This window comes from Podarcis pityusensis (assembly GCF_964106645.2).
Source record: "Podarcis pityusensis genome assembly, chromosome: 16".
In the NCBI taxonomy this organism is placed as follows: domain Eukaryota; kingdom Metazoa; phylum Chordata; class Lepidosauria; order Squamata; family Lacertidae; genus Podarcis; species Podarcis pityusensis.
In genome coordinates, this window is record NC_138041.1 from 37,439,465 (window position 1) to 37,457,123 (window position 17,659).

Consider the following 17,659-nt stretch of genomic DNA (forward strand, 5'->3'; position numbering starts at 1 on the left):
GAGGACACTGCCCTGAGCAAGTTCAACTAATGTGGCCCCTTACCATACGCCAGCCTGGTGGCACCAGGCACCCGCGCCTATATGGCAAAAGGAGGTTTCATAAAGACAGCAAGAAATTGATGAAACTTGGGCATTTAAATAAAAATAACAAAATTGGACTGTGAAATATTTATTTTTAAAAATGACTTGCTTTACTCTTCCTGCATGGTTGTGTTTACTCTTTGTTCCTTCTTCATGAACAATTTTACACAGAAGCCAGCAAAATGCATTTTTGTGGGGAGGGGGGTTATGTCCCATCCCAAGTGGCTGGGCTCAGCTACTCAAGGCCTCAAGCAGAGTCTGGTGGCAGCAACGCCAATAGCACTCCTGCCTGCAGCTCAGCAGAAAAGTGGCCTCCCTGCCCCTCAAGGGCCCTCACTACTCTGTCTCTTGGCATTACAGTGGTACCTCGGGTTACAGAAGCTTCAGGTTACAGACTCCGCTAACCCAGAAATAGTACATTGGGTTAAGAACTTTGCTTCAGGATGAGAACAGAAATCGTGTGGCGGCAGTGGGAGGCCCCATTAGCTAAAGTGGTACCACAGGTTAAGAACAGTTTCAGGTTAAGAACGAACCTCAGAACGAATTAAGTTCTTAACCCGAGGTACCACTGTAGTTGCCCTAGTGTTATTTTTCTCCACGCCTGATGCCACACTGTTAGTTTATAAACCTGGAACAGGAGTCAAAGTTCCATGTGACTAGTTGCACATGGCCAAGGAGGCTTTGTGTGTCCTGAGCAGTCGATTACCACCCCATAACGTTGTGGGGAGTTTCATAAACAGTTTGCGATATGGAAGGGAGGGAGATGCCTCTGAAGAGTGGGTTCTTCCTTTTATGGCCTGCTTGTGGGATTCCTGGAGGCAACTGACTGACCTATCTATATATGACTTTTTCATCTTTACCAAGGTCTGCTATTTAAAAGTCAAACATCCCACTGTCTCCACACAGGCCCTTTTGAACTCACCTAAAACAGTATGCTGAGTATCTGAGGAATATTTTTCAGGATGAAGGTTTGTCCCCAGACTTGCAGGGTGCCTGACACACACAGAGACAGACTGGCAAGCACCCAAACACCATAACCCTTGTTTGCAGACAGACTGGTAGCACTTGTGATGCCTGACTGCACCTGGCCCCAACCCAACGGGGCACTCCAGGACCACTCACCTGGGGCAATGAAGGCATCTTTCAAGACCAAGGAGACGGTTTCTGGCTTTCGAGCAGGCACGATCTTTTGCAGCTTCTTGGACCTCGTCCCGCCACTGGCCACTGGGAGCGCAAAGGTGGGACGTGGCTGCAGCAGAGGCTGTCTTTGTGCCACGGCAGTCTGGAGGGTCAGGCTGCAAGGCACTCCTCCCCCTGGCTGCTGGGTTGCCAGGAGGCCAGCCTGGCTCTGGCTGAAGGTGGTGGCTGGGACATTGTGCGTCGGAGTGGCTGAGGCTGTGTGAGTGATCACCGAAGATTTGAGCCCAAACTTTGGGACCTCTGAAGCAGCAAACATGGACCCCTGGGAAGCCATGCCGGCATTCAGAGGTAGCGCAGTCTGCTGCGGCAGCGTCTGCGGCAGCACGCCTGGCTGAAGGAGCGGCACCAGAGCCGGGAATGGAGACAGGAACTGTGGCTGGCTGCTCAGAGGGGGTTCAGAATTGAAGTTGGAGGGCTGCAGGAAGGAGTCCGTCCCACTCCTCAGGCCAAGGCACTGGTCGGCACCAACGTCCGTTGCAGAGGGAATGATAGGGGCAGGAACTGGGGTGGTGACAAGCCCTTCGCTGAGGTTCACTGGGGGAAGTGTGTTGGGCAAAGAACCCGAAGAGAGGTCGGATGTCTGAAAAAGAGAGGGAAGAGGCACGTTAAATGTGGCCAGATACCAAGATATTTCTAAACTGGTAAGTATTGGGGGAGAGAAATAGGACCCAGATCGGACTCCACTGTTGGCATTACCCACCATCACAAGTAATTCTTACTAAAGTTACATGCTCTTCCCTGCTCCATTATTAGCTATTAAGATAAAACCATGTTACTTATTACAGCCTGCCTGCTAGAGTGAATAGAGCAGAGATAGCCAAACTGTTGCCCATCAGATGCTGTTGGACTACAATTCCCAGCAGCCTTAATCAGAATTACAAAAGGTAAAAGATGATAGGACTTGTAGTCCAGCAACACCTAAAGGGCACCCATTTGCATTACGTCAGTTGCCCAGCCTTCGACTGGGGAGATCTGGGTTCAAGTCCCTGCTTTATATGGAAACTTGTTAGGTGACCCTGGGACACTTGATCTCTTGGCCTAGCCTACCTCACAAGATTGCTGTGTAGATAGAATGGGAGGAATGGAAGAAGGGCAGAACAAAACTGTAAGTAACAAGTAACTTGTGGCCTGAAAGAAAAACGCACACACTCCTAACTTGAGTTACAAAAATGTCCCTGCTTCATCATCTGCGCCTACTTTTCATACTCACAGGTGATCACAGTTAGGACCAAACAGCTAGAGTCACATACACACCAGCTCATGTGGTAAGATCTATAGTTATATGAGTCCAAAATGGGCACCAACTCATTCTGAATTAATAGAAGCCATGCTGCTTAGAATTATCCTAAGGATATTTTATAAATTCAGATAAATAAATAAAAGTCATCTGGGAATATTTGTTCAGATAAATATGCCCAGCTGTGGTGCTGACCGGCTGACAGCCCAAAGGCATGGAGAATGCACATGAAAATCAAAGACCAGACTACCTTGACTCTAGGAAGACTTCTTAGGAAACTGCTTCTACTGAGTCAGGTGACTGAGATCTACCTCACACAGTATTATTTACTCACTAGCTGTCAGCACCTATCTACCTTGCAGGGAGACTAAACTTTCCTCATGCAAAGCACACACTCTAACTGCCACTGAGCAACAATTCTTCCCCATCCTTACCTGGGAAGAATGGCTGCAGGTGTCTTCCAGGGCAGAGCTGGCAGTAGGAGTGATGGGGGTTGCATTGAAGTAACTAGGACGACTGGAAGAGAAAAGATCTGGGCAAAGATTGGGGGGGGGGGAGGCAAATATTACAATCACTTCTGGATATTCTTATTCATTTTACAGCTGCACTTTGCCAAGCTGGATTTAAATAAACAAAAAACCTTTGTTACGCACCAGGAAATAAAAAAGAAAAGAACACCTTCCACACTAAAAACCTATTTTTATTTCATTTCTATTTATTTCAGTACATAGTTGTCCTACTTTTAATGCAAGCTATCCCAAGTAGCTTAACCACTGTTACATATTTTTATTAAGACTTTCGCTCTGCCTTTCGAAAGGCTTACAATCCAACAATAAAACCCAAGTAAAGGTGGTGATTACGACGACCACAATAACAACAACAACAGGGCCATTCTACCCCTTCAGCATTCTTCCACATGTGCAGACCAATCTAGAGAGAGAGGTCCATTGCCCAGTGAGGGTACTGCTGCTTTGCCTACAGAAGGGTCAATGTTCATACCCCCTAAACTCTGAATAGAAGCAATGATGCTAAATGGAATGCACCTCTATTCTCAGTACGGTGGTGTTGCTGGTGATGTTAATCACACCCAAATGTTGACTGTCAGTCTAAAACCAGTGGAACAGTACATACCTCCTCTTGGAGGAACTACGCCTTATAGGAACAAACTCTGGATACTCCAAAATCCAGATATCAGAGGGCAATGCAGCAAAACTTTAGCATAGCCTAATACTTTCAATATTCAGCTTCATAAACGATACCAGGGGAAATCTGTGCTGGCAAACAAGAGTGTGTAACCCCTGCAAAATTCTTACCTTGAAAAAACTCGAAAGTATCCATACAGTTTGGTTGGAGAGGGCTGAGTCCTGGCTGAATCATGTCAGCATTTCCTAAGTGTGCTGGAAAATTTCAAAGAGAAAAAGAGTGAGAAGGTGTACCGGAGAGCTTCTAGACCAGGGTGCTGGCCAGCCACAATCAGCATGGCCAATGGTCAGGGATGATGGGAGTTGTAGTCCTGCAGCATAAGGAAAGCACCAGTTTAGCTAACCCTGTTCTTGATTCTCTGTGGTGCCCTCTAATGCTTTGGAATACAGCTCCCATAAGCCCAAGGCAGCATGACCAATGGCCAGGGATAATAGGAATTGTAGTCCACAACATCTGGGCACTGTGCTGAATACACTTAGTATGGAAGACTCTGGGAAACTGAGGTTGAGGGTGGTACAGGCATCGCCAATACCGCACCAGTGTGCCCAACTGCCCAAAAGCAAGGTGTGCGGGGGTGGGGGGTGGGGAGCAGGAGATCTGGAGCCCAACAACTAATACCTGGAGTTTGGGCCCCCTGGGATACAGCACCAGCGCCAGGCCAACTTCTCTGTGTTTTCTGTCTCCTATTGCTACCCTCCCCATTTGCATAACAAGAGCAACATTGTGATCTGAAAAGCTGGGAAACTGATGGCGGCATGGTACAAAACATGGTTGCTTCCCCTCCGAGGCAGTGATGATCAAACTTCCTATTTTCAGGAAACAATTTCTACACTAATGTCAGATGCTGGTAGTGGTTGCTCGTGAGTAACCAGGCAGGGCTCTGACCTGTCTTTAGCAGGTTTTATTTGGTGCAAATTATTTATAGTGCAGAAACACAAAGTTCATGTCCGTCTTAGTCACTTGCAGATTCCAGGAGTGGCCCCTTCCAGTTTCTCCCCCAACATAAGAACTTGGGACACCCCAAATCTCCGCCTCCCCTCCTTATGTTTCTCCCCTCTGCGTAAGCTGGGCGACAGAAACGGCGTCTCTGCCTCCTGCCCAGCCAGGCTAGGTGAGGCGCTTGGGCTCTCAGTAGGATCTTTGAGCCCTCCCCTCGCTTGGCTCCCTCCTTCCCACTGTGCTCCACTGGAGGTGTGGCTTTCCCCACCGCTGGACGAGGAGCTGCTCCTCAGAAGCGTCGGAGGCTCTCTGTACCCCCCTGGCTCCCTCCCCTGTTCCAACGGCAGTCCCCTGACAACTACCTAATATGTCCCCCAAACCCAAGGGGTTTCTGAAGATTCGGCAGGGTGTGTGGAAGACCGCATAAAGTAGAGCAGCTCACACAGGGCATGGGAGGGTTTCCGGACACTTTCTACCACCTCACATCAACTGAGAGCATGTCCAAGAATACTGCCAATGCTCCCCCTGTGCCTGAGTGTTTTGTGGGCGGGTTGGAAGTAATGGGTGCAGTTTGCTAGGCACAAAGAAAGCTGCCTTTCTTTCCATGGAATCAGACCACCATCTGGGTGCCTGGAACCACAGTGCCTCCCCGCAGAGCCTCTTTCACTGAACCTCTCACCAAGGACTATTGTCTGGATTAGAAACTATTCCTCCAAAGAAAATAATCTACCTTGACCTCTAGATTCAAGACAAGGTTCTACCAATTTCTCACCTTTGCCCTCTCCCCCCCCCCCAACTTAAGGAATGGAAAGAAACAAGTGTTTAATGTCTAAAGTGAGTGGGATTTGCCTGGAAGTTCTTCCCCTAACCTCCGACGCCTACATGGGTGGGCCTGTGATCAAGGAAGATAATCTTTTAAAAAAAAATTAAAAGCTTACTGACATAAACTCATACAGAATACAATAAAAATGATGGATATGGCAAATAAAAAGAAATGTGAAACTAGAAAAAATAAAACACAGATACAGAAGAGATGTAATTCTATGTATAGTCAAGAGATAAACCTTTAAAATGTTCCAAGGCAAGATGCTATGGTCTTTTTTTAAACTATCCCAATATTGGTGGCTGCCAGGAAGCACATTTGGAAGTAAGACTGCAAGGTACTTCCTCGCTCCCACGCCCCCCAAAACAGGAAAGAACTTGGAAGCCTATCCTGTGGAATTCCTTCTCCACAGATGATCCAGGAAAGGGCAAGCTTCTCTTACCTATCTCTCTGGGATTTGGCCAAGAGAGCGGCTGGTGAGATGACAGTGTGGAGAAGAGGGTGTCTGGCAGCTCTGACATAAGCATGTCTGTGCTGAAGAGGCAGTCCAGTTCCATAGGGACTGGTGTTTCCCTGCCATATGTCTCTTTGTGCCAGAGGAACGTGTCATCATCCTGGTCAGGGGAGGGAGGGAAAAGTTAAAACAGGGCCCAGTTTGGATGTCAGTATTTGCAATTTTAGTGGGGACTGTCATGTTTTGTATTACTGTCTTTGCGGTTTGGATTGTACGACACCTTGAGTTTCTTTTAAAATACATTTTATAACAAAAATAATACATTAAAAGAAGCAGGAGAGTCTGGAGCTGCACCCAGCTCGCAAGGAGCCACAAGGCATAAAACTCAGCAATTTCCTTTCTCTCTCAATTGAGAGGAGAGTCACAGAGCACATTCTGAAATGAGCAAATCTTTGGGGATATGGTTTCTTTCAAGGAGACCTTGACGCACATCTCTCAGTTAAGTCATGGGCATCCTGGTTGGCTCAGCTGCAGCTGTGAGCAAGAAAAACCCAACTCATAGTGGATTTTCTATAGAATAATCAATAGGACCATTAAAGAACTTTGGAATGCAAAATGGTGCTCAACTGTAGCAATTCAGGGAATTTTACTGGTTACAGCACCCCTCACTTCCCCTCTGACCTGCAGACTGCCCTGGTTTCACACCTAATTTTTAAGCAAAATAAGAAGAGGAATACCTTCTACTTAACAGGGCTGGGATTTCACTTTTTAAATACTTTCAGGCCTAACCAACAACAAACAAAACAAGAGCTAACTCAACACCTACCCGGACCAAGCTGGAGAGGTCTTCATCTTTATGTTTCTGCAACTGAAGAAGAAAAAGAGATTTTTTTCCCCAACAGAATTACAACACAGTTCTAAAGTTACCATGAACTGGAGCTCCTATTTGTGTGAGGGATTCTTACTGCCTTGAAGCAAAGTATTTTATCAGTCAGAGCTGGTCTGCCCATGAGGTAGGGTGAGGCAGCCGCAAAGAGAGGCATAAGCCCAAGAGAGGCTGTGCCACCACAGGCTCTCTGCTCACCTGGCTGCCAGCAGAGAAACGCTTCAGGCAGTGGCACCAAGTTCCAGCGAGATCTGGGCCATGAACAAGAAACCCTATCTAATCCTGAAAGTGACCCTCTAGGATGTTATTCCAAGTCTATCATGAGTTTGCATGAGTTAGGAGTTTAAAAACAGCTATCCTTGAAGTTTCCTGGGAGAAAGGAGAAGCAAGGGATGAGAGATAAAGGAAGCAATGTCAACAACTCAACAAAGACCTGGTTGCCAGGGGAACAGTGATAGAAATGTGACATTAGAGGCTCAAAAGGCCTGGCTACCTGGGGCACCCCAAGGTACTGTATTTTTCCGTGTATAAGATGCCCCGATGTATAAGAAGCCCCTACTATCCGTGTATAAGATGCCCCCTAATTTTTGACATTATTTTTCAGGGGGGAAACCTAGTCTTATACACGGAAAAATAAGGTAATTGCGGGGGAGCAGATCACAGTATGGAGCCATGCATGTTTACCATCCTATGACCTGCAATCTTTCCTGATGTATGTAGAAGGATGTTTATGTTTTAAGAATATTTAGAAGTTTTAGGACTCTCTTTGTGTGCTTTACCTATAATAAAAAGGTAAAGGGACCCCTGATCATTAGGTCCGGTCATGGCCAACTCTGGGGTTGCGGCGCTCATCTCGCTTTATTGGCTGAGGGAGCCTGCGTACAGCTTCCGGGTCTTGTGGCCAGCATGACTAAGTTGCTTCTAGTGAACCAGAGCAGCGCATGGAAACGCCGTTTACCTTCCCACCGGAGCGGTACCTATTTATCTACTTGTTCTAATTCTTCTTAACTGGCCATTTGGATAGAACAACTGCGTTGAGTTGAGCTCTGCCCTACTGCAATAGCTACAATAAATTCTGGGTTCTTCCTGGTTACTGGACTTGAATTCATTTCCTTGGTTGCATGTTTTATTTAAAAGATCCCTCACCTGGGTTAACGAACAGTGTGGTATAGAAGCAAATTCTTGCCACAGGTTGGATGACCACCTGTCATGTATGATGCAGTTGGGATTCCTGCATTGCAGGCTAGATGACCCTCGGGGTCCCTTCCAACTCTACAGTTCGATGATACTTGGACTATTCAGGTGAACCAGGACAATATGAGTGACAACAGAATGCACAAATCAGTACAAAATTAACATTTTATTGTCTGGGGCCAGCATATTTCTACTAATACAGTTGAATTACCAACCCTTTTCATTCTTAAGCCTTCATTGGTAAGCTGAAACTTCTCCTTCCTTTCTGGAGGCAATTGAGAAGATACTGATCTACTTCCAAATAGAAAACTGGGTGTGAAAAAACATACCCTTTTTTTGAAGTAGGTTCTCCACTTGTGGTACTCTCGGATTACTACTTCTATCCGCCGTTTCCAATACTTCCCTTCTGTTGCAATAGCCTGAGGAAGAAAAATGTTTAAAAAATAAAGTACAGTGGGCCCATCACTTGTGCTCACTTTACACACGCGATTGCAACCTTTCGTGGGCACAGGGGGCAGGGAGGAAACAATAAACAGAGAGTGGGAGAAACCCATTCCCCACTCTTCATTTATTTCTCTACCACCTACCTACCCACCAGGTTTTCCTTGCTTATTGGGCTCTGGGAAGGTTGCAATTCCCAAAGAGGTTTAAGAACCAATCCATTTCCCCAGGGAACTGTGGGAATTGTAGCTCTGAGGGGAATAGGGATCTCAAATAACTCTTAGCACCCTTAACAAACTACACCACCTGGCCTCTAGCATCTGACACACCATCTGCCCACCCAGAACTGAAAGGAAGCCTACATTCAAATACGTGCATTTGCTTATGTACTGATTTGTTGTGCTCCTTACCCCACTCTCTACCCCAGTGTCAAAACACAACAGAGAACTATGGAAAGACAGGAAGGGGCAGATAAGCAAAGGCAATTCAGGTGAAAGCAGCATAAAATGAGATTAGCCCACAGCATGAAGAGATATCTGCTGTACCACAGTCACATTTTTCTCTGCCTGATGTACCTCAGGGCGCCGGTGCTCATCTACCTCCACAGAACCATCCAGGGGAGTCACAAAGTGGCACACAGGGTTCTTCCGCTTCTCCAGATCTGCAACATGAACCAGAGCGTTAGCAGTGCACATCTCTAGGGGGAGCAAGCCAGGTTAGATTTGACTGCCATGCTAAGTAAGCCACAAAGCAGGACTTCCACTGTTAAAGAACCAGGGATGTGCACATGCCAGATTCTGCACAAGTGTTAAGAAAGAAACAAAAAGCAAAGTGTGGCATGAGGAGCAGAATTCAGCTACTGTACACAACAGAAATTCAGTAGGGAACCTTCCAATCTTCTCCATAAAGGGCTGGTTTTTGTATGCACACAGAGAGAGATCATAAGGAAGGCTGGAGGAGAAACTCACTTACCTAATTCACATTTCTTCAATCAATGTGTAAACCAAAACACAGCTATCCTTTGAAATCTGCAATTCTCTGAATTTTGCTTTACAGTTTTACAACGAAGAAATGCTTACAAAAAAGCATATAATATTATAATATATAATTTAAATGCTATGTAGATGACTTAAGAGGTTTTCTTCACAATTAAGCAGTATATAAATTCTGTTAAATAAATAAAAATGTATTAGGAAAAAATTTGCATGAAAATTTGTGCATTAATGAAAACAATGTGCAGAAATCAGCATGTTGGGCAAATGTGCATAAAAATATTCACACATACCTGGATATATGCACGTGATTATGCACTTGAAGATTTGTGGGGATTTTTTTAAAACTGCAAACTGATTTAGAAATGGCAAAAACTGAACTTAAGATGGAAAAATGAGAAACTGAAATTGACAGGAGTGGGGAAGGGCCAAAGCTCAGCGGTAGAACACCTGCTTTGCATGCAGAAGATTCTAGGTTCCATCCCCAGCATGTCCAGGTAGACAATACAGAGCTAGATGGACCAAGGGTGTAACTTGGTGTAAGGCAGCTTCCTAAGTCCCTAGAAGCAGGCCTCAGACTTATATGCTTCCTCTCCCAAGTCTCGCCTCACCACAGGCAGAAGTGAAGGACATCACGAGAGACCCCACATCACTGGGAGAAGTACTGTAGATTCCGGCGTATTAGGCGACTGGGCGTATAAGACGACCCCCCAAATTGGCAGCTGCCAATTTGGGGGGTTGTCTTATACGCTTTGGCAGCTTCGTTGGGCAGCGGCAGTGGGCGGCGGGCTCCACGCTGGGAGGAAGCCGCCCAGTGAAGCCGGCTTAGCATCGCCAGGCAGCTTCCTTCCGGTGCAGAGCAGAGCCCGCCACCCACTGCAGCCATACCCGGCGTATAAGACGACCCCCGACTTTTTAACCTCTTTTCCGGGGTTAAAAAGTCGTCTTATACGCCGGAATCTACGGTAGTGAACAACTGAACCAGGGAGACATCATGTTTAGGGTGTTTTCAGGTTCAACCATTCCCTTTTAATTTTAATTTAAAATGAAACCTCACCATTCAATTAAAAATGTTCAAGGTTACTTTCAATAATATTAAAATAAAAAGAACAGAGATGCTATCCACAGAGAGGAGAGGAACCAAAGGAGGGGCAGATGGCCTTGTTCTCACCACGGGCAAATTCCTAGGGAACAAAGAATGGGTGAGCAGGCCTTGGCCCCACATCCCCCTGCCCTCTAAAGCATGGAGGGGGTTAGAGGAGACAGAACCTTTCCAGTGGTGGAGCCTAAACCATGGAGCTTTCTCCAAAGGGAGACTTCCCTGCCGCTGGCATTACTGGGGTTCCTAGGAAAGGCTGAGATTCTGCCTTCAACTGGTATCTGACACAACGGAGAAGTTGCTCCCTCTGCCTGATTTGGCTATGGGATGTTTCTTCCTGGTTTTGTGTAACAAGATTGCTTTGTTGAGGCTTTTATATTGCTGCTTATATTGCCTGCACACCCTGAAAGAGGACAAGGCATATGATATGTAATAAACGAACAAAAGTCCCAGGCTGGCCACGTACTAATGTGTGGATTTTCCCAAAGCACCCAAACACATTTAGGATGGGCAGAACTTACACTGAATGTACCAAGCCCTCCAGATGGCGTTGTTGAGCCGGATTTTATCCCTACACTGAAGCTTCAGGCCTTTGAAATTCTTCCACTTGGGTGAAACCAACTTGCCGCTGCAACAAAGCAGAGAAGGTTCAGATTTAAACAACAATAATATACAATGTATTCTGAAGCAAAACAAAGCAAAGATCAGCACACCAGGCTGACAGCTTTGAAGGCTACCTAGTGTCCTCTGCCTGGGCCTGAGTTTTAATTCTGACCAGGCCTGAAAGCAGAGCTAAAGGGGACAAGCTGTGACTCATGGGGACATTGAAACTCCTTACTATAGTCTGTCTTGATGCCAGGGCAAACCCATGTTTCTACTCCAACCAGCCCTGCTCACATACAACTTTTTTAATTAGGCAGCAGATATTTAGATATTCTGTTCTGTTCTGTTCTGGCGAATATGTGCCTTAAAAGAGCCACATCCCTTTTGATCACTGTGCTAGTTTCTGGATTTGGGGTATAGTCAGTGCTATTTTTCTAGAAAAAGGGGTGCCGGAACTCACAATGAACACCTCCCTTGTTCTCCTATAGGTAAGGGTAAAGGTAAAGGACCCCTGGACGGTTAAGTCCAATCAAAGGAGACTATGGGGTTGCAGCGCTCATCTCGCTTTAGACCAAGGGAGCCAACGTTTGACCACAGACAGCTTTCCGGGTCATGTGGCCAGCAGGACTAAAGCGCTTCTGGCGCAACGGAACACCATGACGGAAGCCAGAGCACACGGAAATGCTGTTTCCCTTCCCGCCACAGCGGTACCTATTTATCTACTTGTACTTTTTTGTGTGCTTTCGAACTGCTAGGCTGGCAGGAGCTGGGACAGAGCAACGGGAGTTCACCCCGTCGCGGGGATTCAAACAGCCAACCTTAAGATCAGCTAGCACAAGAGGCTCAGTGGTTTAGACCACAGCGCCACCCACGCCAATAATGGCAACGGTGTCCACCTGAGAGGTGTCAGAATTGAGTTCCAGCCAAAAAAAGAAAAGCCCTGGATATAGTACTCTGAAGCAGTGGCTTTAAAAACTGCCTTGTATAAGCTTCCTATAAAGCCTTACAAGTTCAGACTACTGCATTTGTCATTTTAACCTAATAGATGACAGCTCTCCAGGGTCTTAAGCAGGGAGGGATTTCTCCCATCCCATCATTTTTCTTAGCTGGAGATGCCATGAGTTGAACCTGGGACCTTTGCCCACAAAGCATGTGGTTTTCTGCTGAGCTATGGCCCCTCCCTAAGGAATGCTGGAATGTCCCATGAAAGCCCATCAGGTCTTTCTTTGTAAGGTAATTGCTGGTGAGGACAAGCTTCTCTACGAAAGGAAAGATAGCTCACCCACTACTGTGGATTACCATATTTTTCGCTCCATAAGGCGCACCGGACCATAAGGCGCACCTAGTTTTTAGGGGGGGGGGGTCAAGGGAAAAAATCTTATCTCCCCCCCCCCCAGGCCCAAAGAGCAAAGAAGCCAAGACAGCAAACGGGATCCATCCCGCTCGCTGTCTTGGCTTCCTCTTTAGCCGCGCGCAACCTCTCCAGCCGGGAGCAAGCGAGATCCAGCCTGCTTGCTGTCTTGGCTTCGTTTTTAGCCGTGTGCAACCTCTCCTGGCTGGAGAGGTTGCGCGCGGCTTTGGCAAAAGACTAGACAGCCAGCGGGATGTCTTGGCTTCGTTTTTAGCCACGGGGCTGGGGCGGGGGAAGCCTGCCAGCACCCAAAACAGGTCCGGGAGCGGCGGCAAGGTTGCAAAGCCTTTGGAGCGTAGCGTGAGTTCCCGCTGTGCTCCAAAGCCTTCAGGGATAGCCGCCTGAAGCCTTTGGAGTGCAGCGGGACCTCGCGCTGCGCTCCAAAGGCTTCAGGCAGCTATCCCTGAAGCCAGGTCTCCCGGCTCTCATAAAAGGAACCCAAAGCCTTTGGAGTGCAGTGCAAGGTCCCGCTGCGCTCCAAAGGCTTCAGGCGGCTATCCCTGAAGCCTGGAGAGCGAGAGGGGTCAGTGCTCACCGACCCCTCGCTCTCCAGGCTTCAGCGAAAGCAACGCGTAGCCTCCGGAATGCGGAGGGAGCGCTCCCTCTGTGCTTTGGAGGCTTCACATTGATATCGCTGAAGCCAAGGAGCCTGCATTCGCTCCATAGGACACACACACATTTCCCCTTAATTTTTGGAGGGGAAAAAGTGCGTCCTATAGAGTGAAAAATATGGTATCTCCTGTAACTGCAAGCCATGGGGTGAGCCTTGGGATGTTCTATGACACACCCAGTTCATAAAGGGTAATGGTAAGAACCAAGAGCCTTAGAGGTTAGAACATGCCCAAGAACCCTTTGCAACATGAAGGGATTCAATGGTTGATGTGCAGAGGTTCCTTCTCAGCTATACTGCTGAAAGCATTTCCTGAGAGACTGCCTAAAAAATGAAGCCAATGCCCTGAGAAATCAAGCCCATCCAGAATCCTCTACAACTTTAAAAACATCTTTTGCGTTTCAGGATTGGTTGTGTTCGGGAATTTTTCCTGTGTTGAAAGCTGGTGAAGATCAAGACTGAGAAAGTTTTTAAGTGCATTCCTGCAGGATGGCCTCATTACATGAGCCAAAAGTAGCCCTGAAGAGGCTATAAGGGAACTATTAACTCTGGCCCAGCACAGATGGGGCATGCTTCAATCTCTCTCTCAATGCTGCCTTTCACAAGCAAATTCTGTGCAAAAAGGTTTTAAAGGTCACTGGCGCTTGCAACAGACAGCAAGCCAAGAAACAAGGAAGAAAAAAGAAATAATCACGTGGAAAACAACTTGTACGACAGAGGATAGACTTAAATATTAACCTCTTGACCATCTCGCCACACTTACCAAATACTATTGCAGAGGTGAAAAAACATACTTAAAAAACGAACAGAGGAGCGTCTGTTCCAATTTAAAATGAGGAATATGGTTGCTAGAGCATGGAAGAGACAGAATTAAGTGACGCCAAATGACCTCAAATGATCAGTTCATTCAAAGACAGCAGAGGAAGTCCATGTTTTGCTGAACCGCAGAACAGCTGATGGGGTTCATTGAAGAACAGCTATTTTCAAACTGTTTGTCATCATGAGAGGGACTGAAATGTGCCTTGAAACACCCAGCCATGATTCTTGATGCACCCACCACTCCATGCCCCTTAGAGCAAGGAAACCATATATAGTAGCCATTACATGCACACACATATATGGGCAGTGACATCATTCTGAAGGAGGAAGCAAGGACATGCGGGGATTCACTGATGCTGGCTACAGTGCAGCTAGCACAAGTTACCACCACTAGCCAGAAAGCACAGAAAACTGTCTGGACAAATGAGAGGGCAGGATGCCAAGAGGCAACACAAACTGTGCCGGGATATCCTGGGTTTCGGAAGCTGATCTAAGCCAGGGGTAGGCAACCTAAGGCCCATGGGCCACAAGCGGCCCATGGGGGTCGTTTAACCGGCTCACGAGCCGCCCCCAAACCAAGCCGCCTGCTCGGCGAGTCCCCACACGCTGTGCTAAACCGGTGCAGTGCAACATGGGGACTCGCTTCCATGGTGTCGGAAATCACATCTGAGCAGATGCAGACACTGGAAATCGTTTCTGCACAGACGCAGACGCCATAAATCACGGCTGCACACGCTCATGTGCGTGCACAATCCGGCCCACAGAGGGATCTCCGCTGGAGTGAACCAGCCCAGGGAAGGCAAACCTTGCCAACACCTGATCTAAGCTGATTTAAAGGATGTGTGTGTGTGTTTGTATACTGAAGACAGTGTTCAAAATCAATCTGGAAGAAAATCGATGCAACCCTAATGAGCACTACAATCGATGGTTTCCAAGAGCGGGAGATGGATGGGCTTTTGAACTGAGTTTACAAAAGCCGCCTGGGATGTGGGAACAAAATGGGCCCTGCAGCTCTTGCTCCTTTGCCACCCGCCTGGCTGTATGCAACGTGATTTAGAGAAAGCAAAGCAACTGCAGGCATGAGAAGGCCCGCAGAGTCTTGGAAAAGCGACAGCTTTCCCTGCATCTAGTGCAGGGACAAAAGCCCTGATCTCTCACACCTGCTGGCCCAGTAACAGCTGCTTGCTTTTCCCTGGGATTGCCAGAGCTGGCATTATTCCCCAAATAATCCTGTAATGGCTCATGGCGACAACTGCGTCTGTGACGGGCTTAAGTCTAGACAGGGTGGACACGGCCACCTGGCTTCCTTTCTGGTCCACTGCTTGGGAGGGGGTGTTTGGCTTTATCTGTTTTTAAGCACTTTGAGCAGAATGGCTGATGACACATAGGACCTCTTTAATCCTTGCCATGCTTTAAAAGAAAATGCCTCGCCCCATCGGGAACACAAACTCACTAAACACGAGGCTCTCCCTCATTCTCTGATGTTACATTCCATTTGAAAAACCTCACACAAGGGAGCAACTACAATTTCTGGGGCAAAACAATGACATAGGAAATCCATAATCAGACTTCTTGGTGCTTTAATGTAAAAACTATCTTAAACTTAAAAGTTGCGCTCTGTCATTCTGACTAAACAGGTTGGTTAACTGCATCCTAGAAAATATCCAAAGTGAAGTTCATGCCCCTTAAACTCAAAATCAGGGTGGATAAAAATCAATGATTTTTTAAAATAAAAAAATTGATTTTTTTTATTTAAATCAGATTTTTTTGATGTAAATCGGAATTTTTAAAATAAAATGCTTTTGGAGGAAAAATCTTTCTAAAGATAGCTTTCTATTTAAGTTACATTATAGTCCAAAGGCTATTCATCAGGAAATAAGAATCGTTCAACCACATCAGTTAACAAACATGGATACATACGCTATAATGTTATTGTTTTAGTTAAACAAATCGTTTAAATTGTTATTAAGGAAATGATTATTTTTCTCCTTCCAATAAAGTACAGCAGGAAAGCTGTCCAAATATAAACAGTTAACTTATTAAACCTCACAATAGTTTCATAATTATCTGTCTATGTATTTCTAATAGTATAACCAAATTAGTAATTTTTGATATAACTGTAAAAACTACTCTGAAAATTTATTATTCCAAAACTGAAATCTTCATTATTAAGATCATACGAGCAAGAATGAATCTTTCTTACTGACTAGTGATTTAAATCCATTTGACTTAAATCAAATCCACCCTGCTCAAAATAGGTTCCTAAATAAGATTTTAGTGACTTGCTGCTGCACATTTTACAGCCAACCCACTGACAATTGCTTTGTCAAAAGTGGGTAGTAAAAACCTGCGGAAGGAGTTTGACTGCATCGAGATGAATATATACTGGCTTCCCCTCACAATGATAGTGTCAGGTAACTGTTTAGCTTCTTCTGTATTGTGCTATTACCACAGCACCTGACCTATACAGCTCCTGTACTTGCTTCCCTGAGCCGTTGCCAACCTGATGCCCTCCAGATGGTTTGAACGAAAACACCTGAAAGGCACCAGACTGGCAAAGGCTGCTCCATTCCATTATATAGCAATGAAATATATAGTACAATTTAAAACAAACACCACGACCACCAAGCACACACCATCCTGCTGGACACTGAAAAGCATAGACTTGAATCATCTGCTAAAGCAACTCTTTGTCTCCTGAGATTTCCAGGGCTTTCCAAAAGAGTGAATGCCCAAGGTAGACATAATTCTTCAGCTTCTTTTGTTGCCTTAACCCCGACTGCCTAACATACAATGAAACTGTAGCTACAGGGGTTCAGATATTCCTGGTGTCCAATGCTCAGTTTCCTATCAAGCAATGCTGGTGATGACAACTTCTGCATCTTGTGCATCCAAAACAGGCAGGAAATGGTTTGTGCAACAAGGGTATCTGTGTCTCCCACTCTTACAAGGTAAGACTTCATGGCCTTAGCCAGCAATCCCAAGACACCAATCAACAGATACGGAGGGCCCAAATATATGATATTTCAAATGCATAGCATGCAGCTTTGGCCACAGGTTTTTCTCTTGAATACAAGGCATGTGGGTGGGGGGTCCCTAGGAATGCAGAGTGTGGGGAACCCCTCCCTCTTCAGCTGCAATCTTGGTGACACCCCCAGCCCTGCATTAGCCTTGGACGCAGAGGTTGAGCTATTTATTTATATTGTGGCTTTTTTCCTTTCAGGCCACAGGCATAGTATAAATGAAAAGCAAATGTATTTCATCAGATTTACACCCCACACCATCTTCAAAGGAGCCCAAGGTAGCAAACATACCAATACTAATAACAATTAAAACGTCTAGTAAACAACTGAAGACAACCTTCCAAAAATCAGTTTAAAACTCCCAAAAAAGGCTCCGATATGTAGTTAGGGTGGGCTAGTTAGATTTTTTGTATGTAAATGTTATTAGGAGTTATTAGCAAGGCTGGATTTAATAAATACTGAAATAGTAATCAAATATTGACAAACTTGTTTAAAAACAAAAGTAGCTCTACAGTCTGGATGTGTATAATGCACTCTGCTCTCTCTTGGCTGAAATCCTGGAGGGAGAGATTCAAGTTCTCAGTCCAAGTTAATGGTAGGTCAGATAATAATTAATCCCCAACCCAAGAGGCAGGCAATACTTT

The 17,659-nt window shown here is 46.0% G+C and overlaps 1 protein-coding gene across 2 annotated transcripts in view; it reads right to left on the reverse strand.

Moving 5' to 3' along the window:
- The window catches only part of MLXIP (MLX interacting protein), a 58,065-nt gene that overhangs the window by 17,844 nt on the left and 22,562 nt on the right, over window positions 1–17,659 (reverse strand). For both annotated transcript variants that reach the window (XM_080985111.1, XM_080985110.1), the window contains exons 2-9: window positions 11,071–11,177; window positions 9,034–9,119; window positions 8,347–8,436; window positions 6,764–6,805; window positions 5,926–6,097; window positions 3,832–3,915; window positions 2,953–3,050; window positions 1,204–1,861 (exon numbers count right to left, since the gene is read on the reverse strand). In XM_080985111.1, coding sequence (XP_080841237.1) covers window positions 1,204–1,861; window positions 2,953–3,050; window positions 3,832–3,915; window positions 5,926–6,097; window positions 6,764–6,805; window positions 8,347–8,436; window positions 9,034–9,119; window positions 11,071–11,177 — 1,337 coding nt within the window. The remainder of the gene's footprint in view (window positions 1–1,203; window positions 1,862–2,952; window positions 3,051–3,831; window positions 3,916–5,925; window positions 6,098–6,763; window positions 6,806–8,346; window positions 8,437–9,033; window positions 9,120–11,070; window positions 11,178–17,659) is intronic.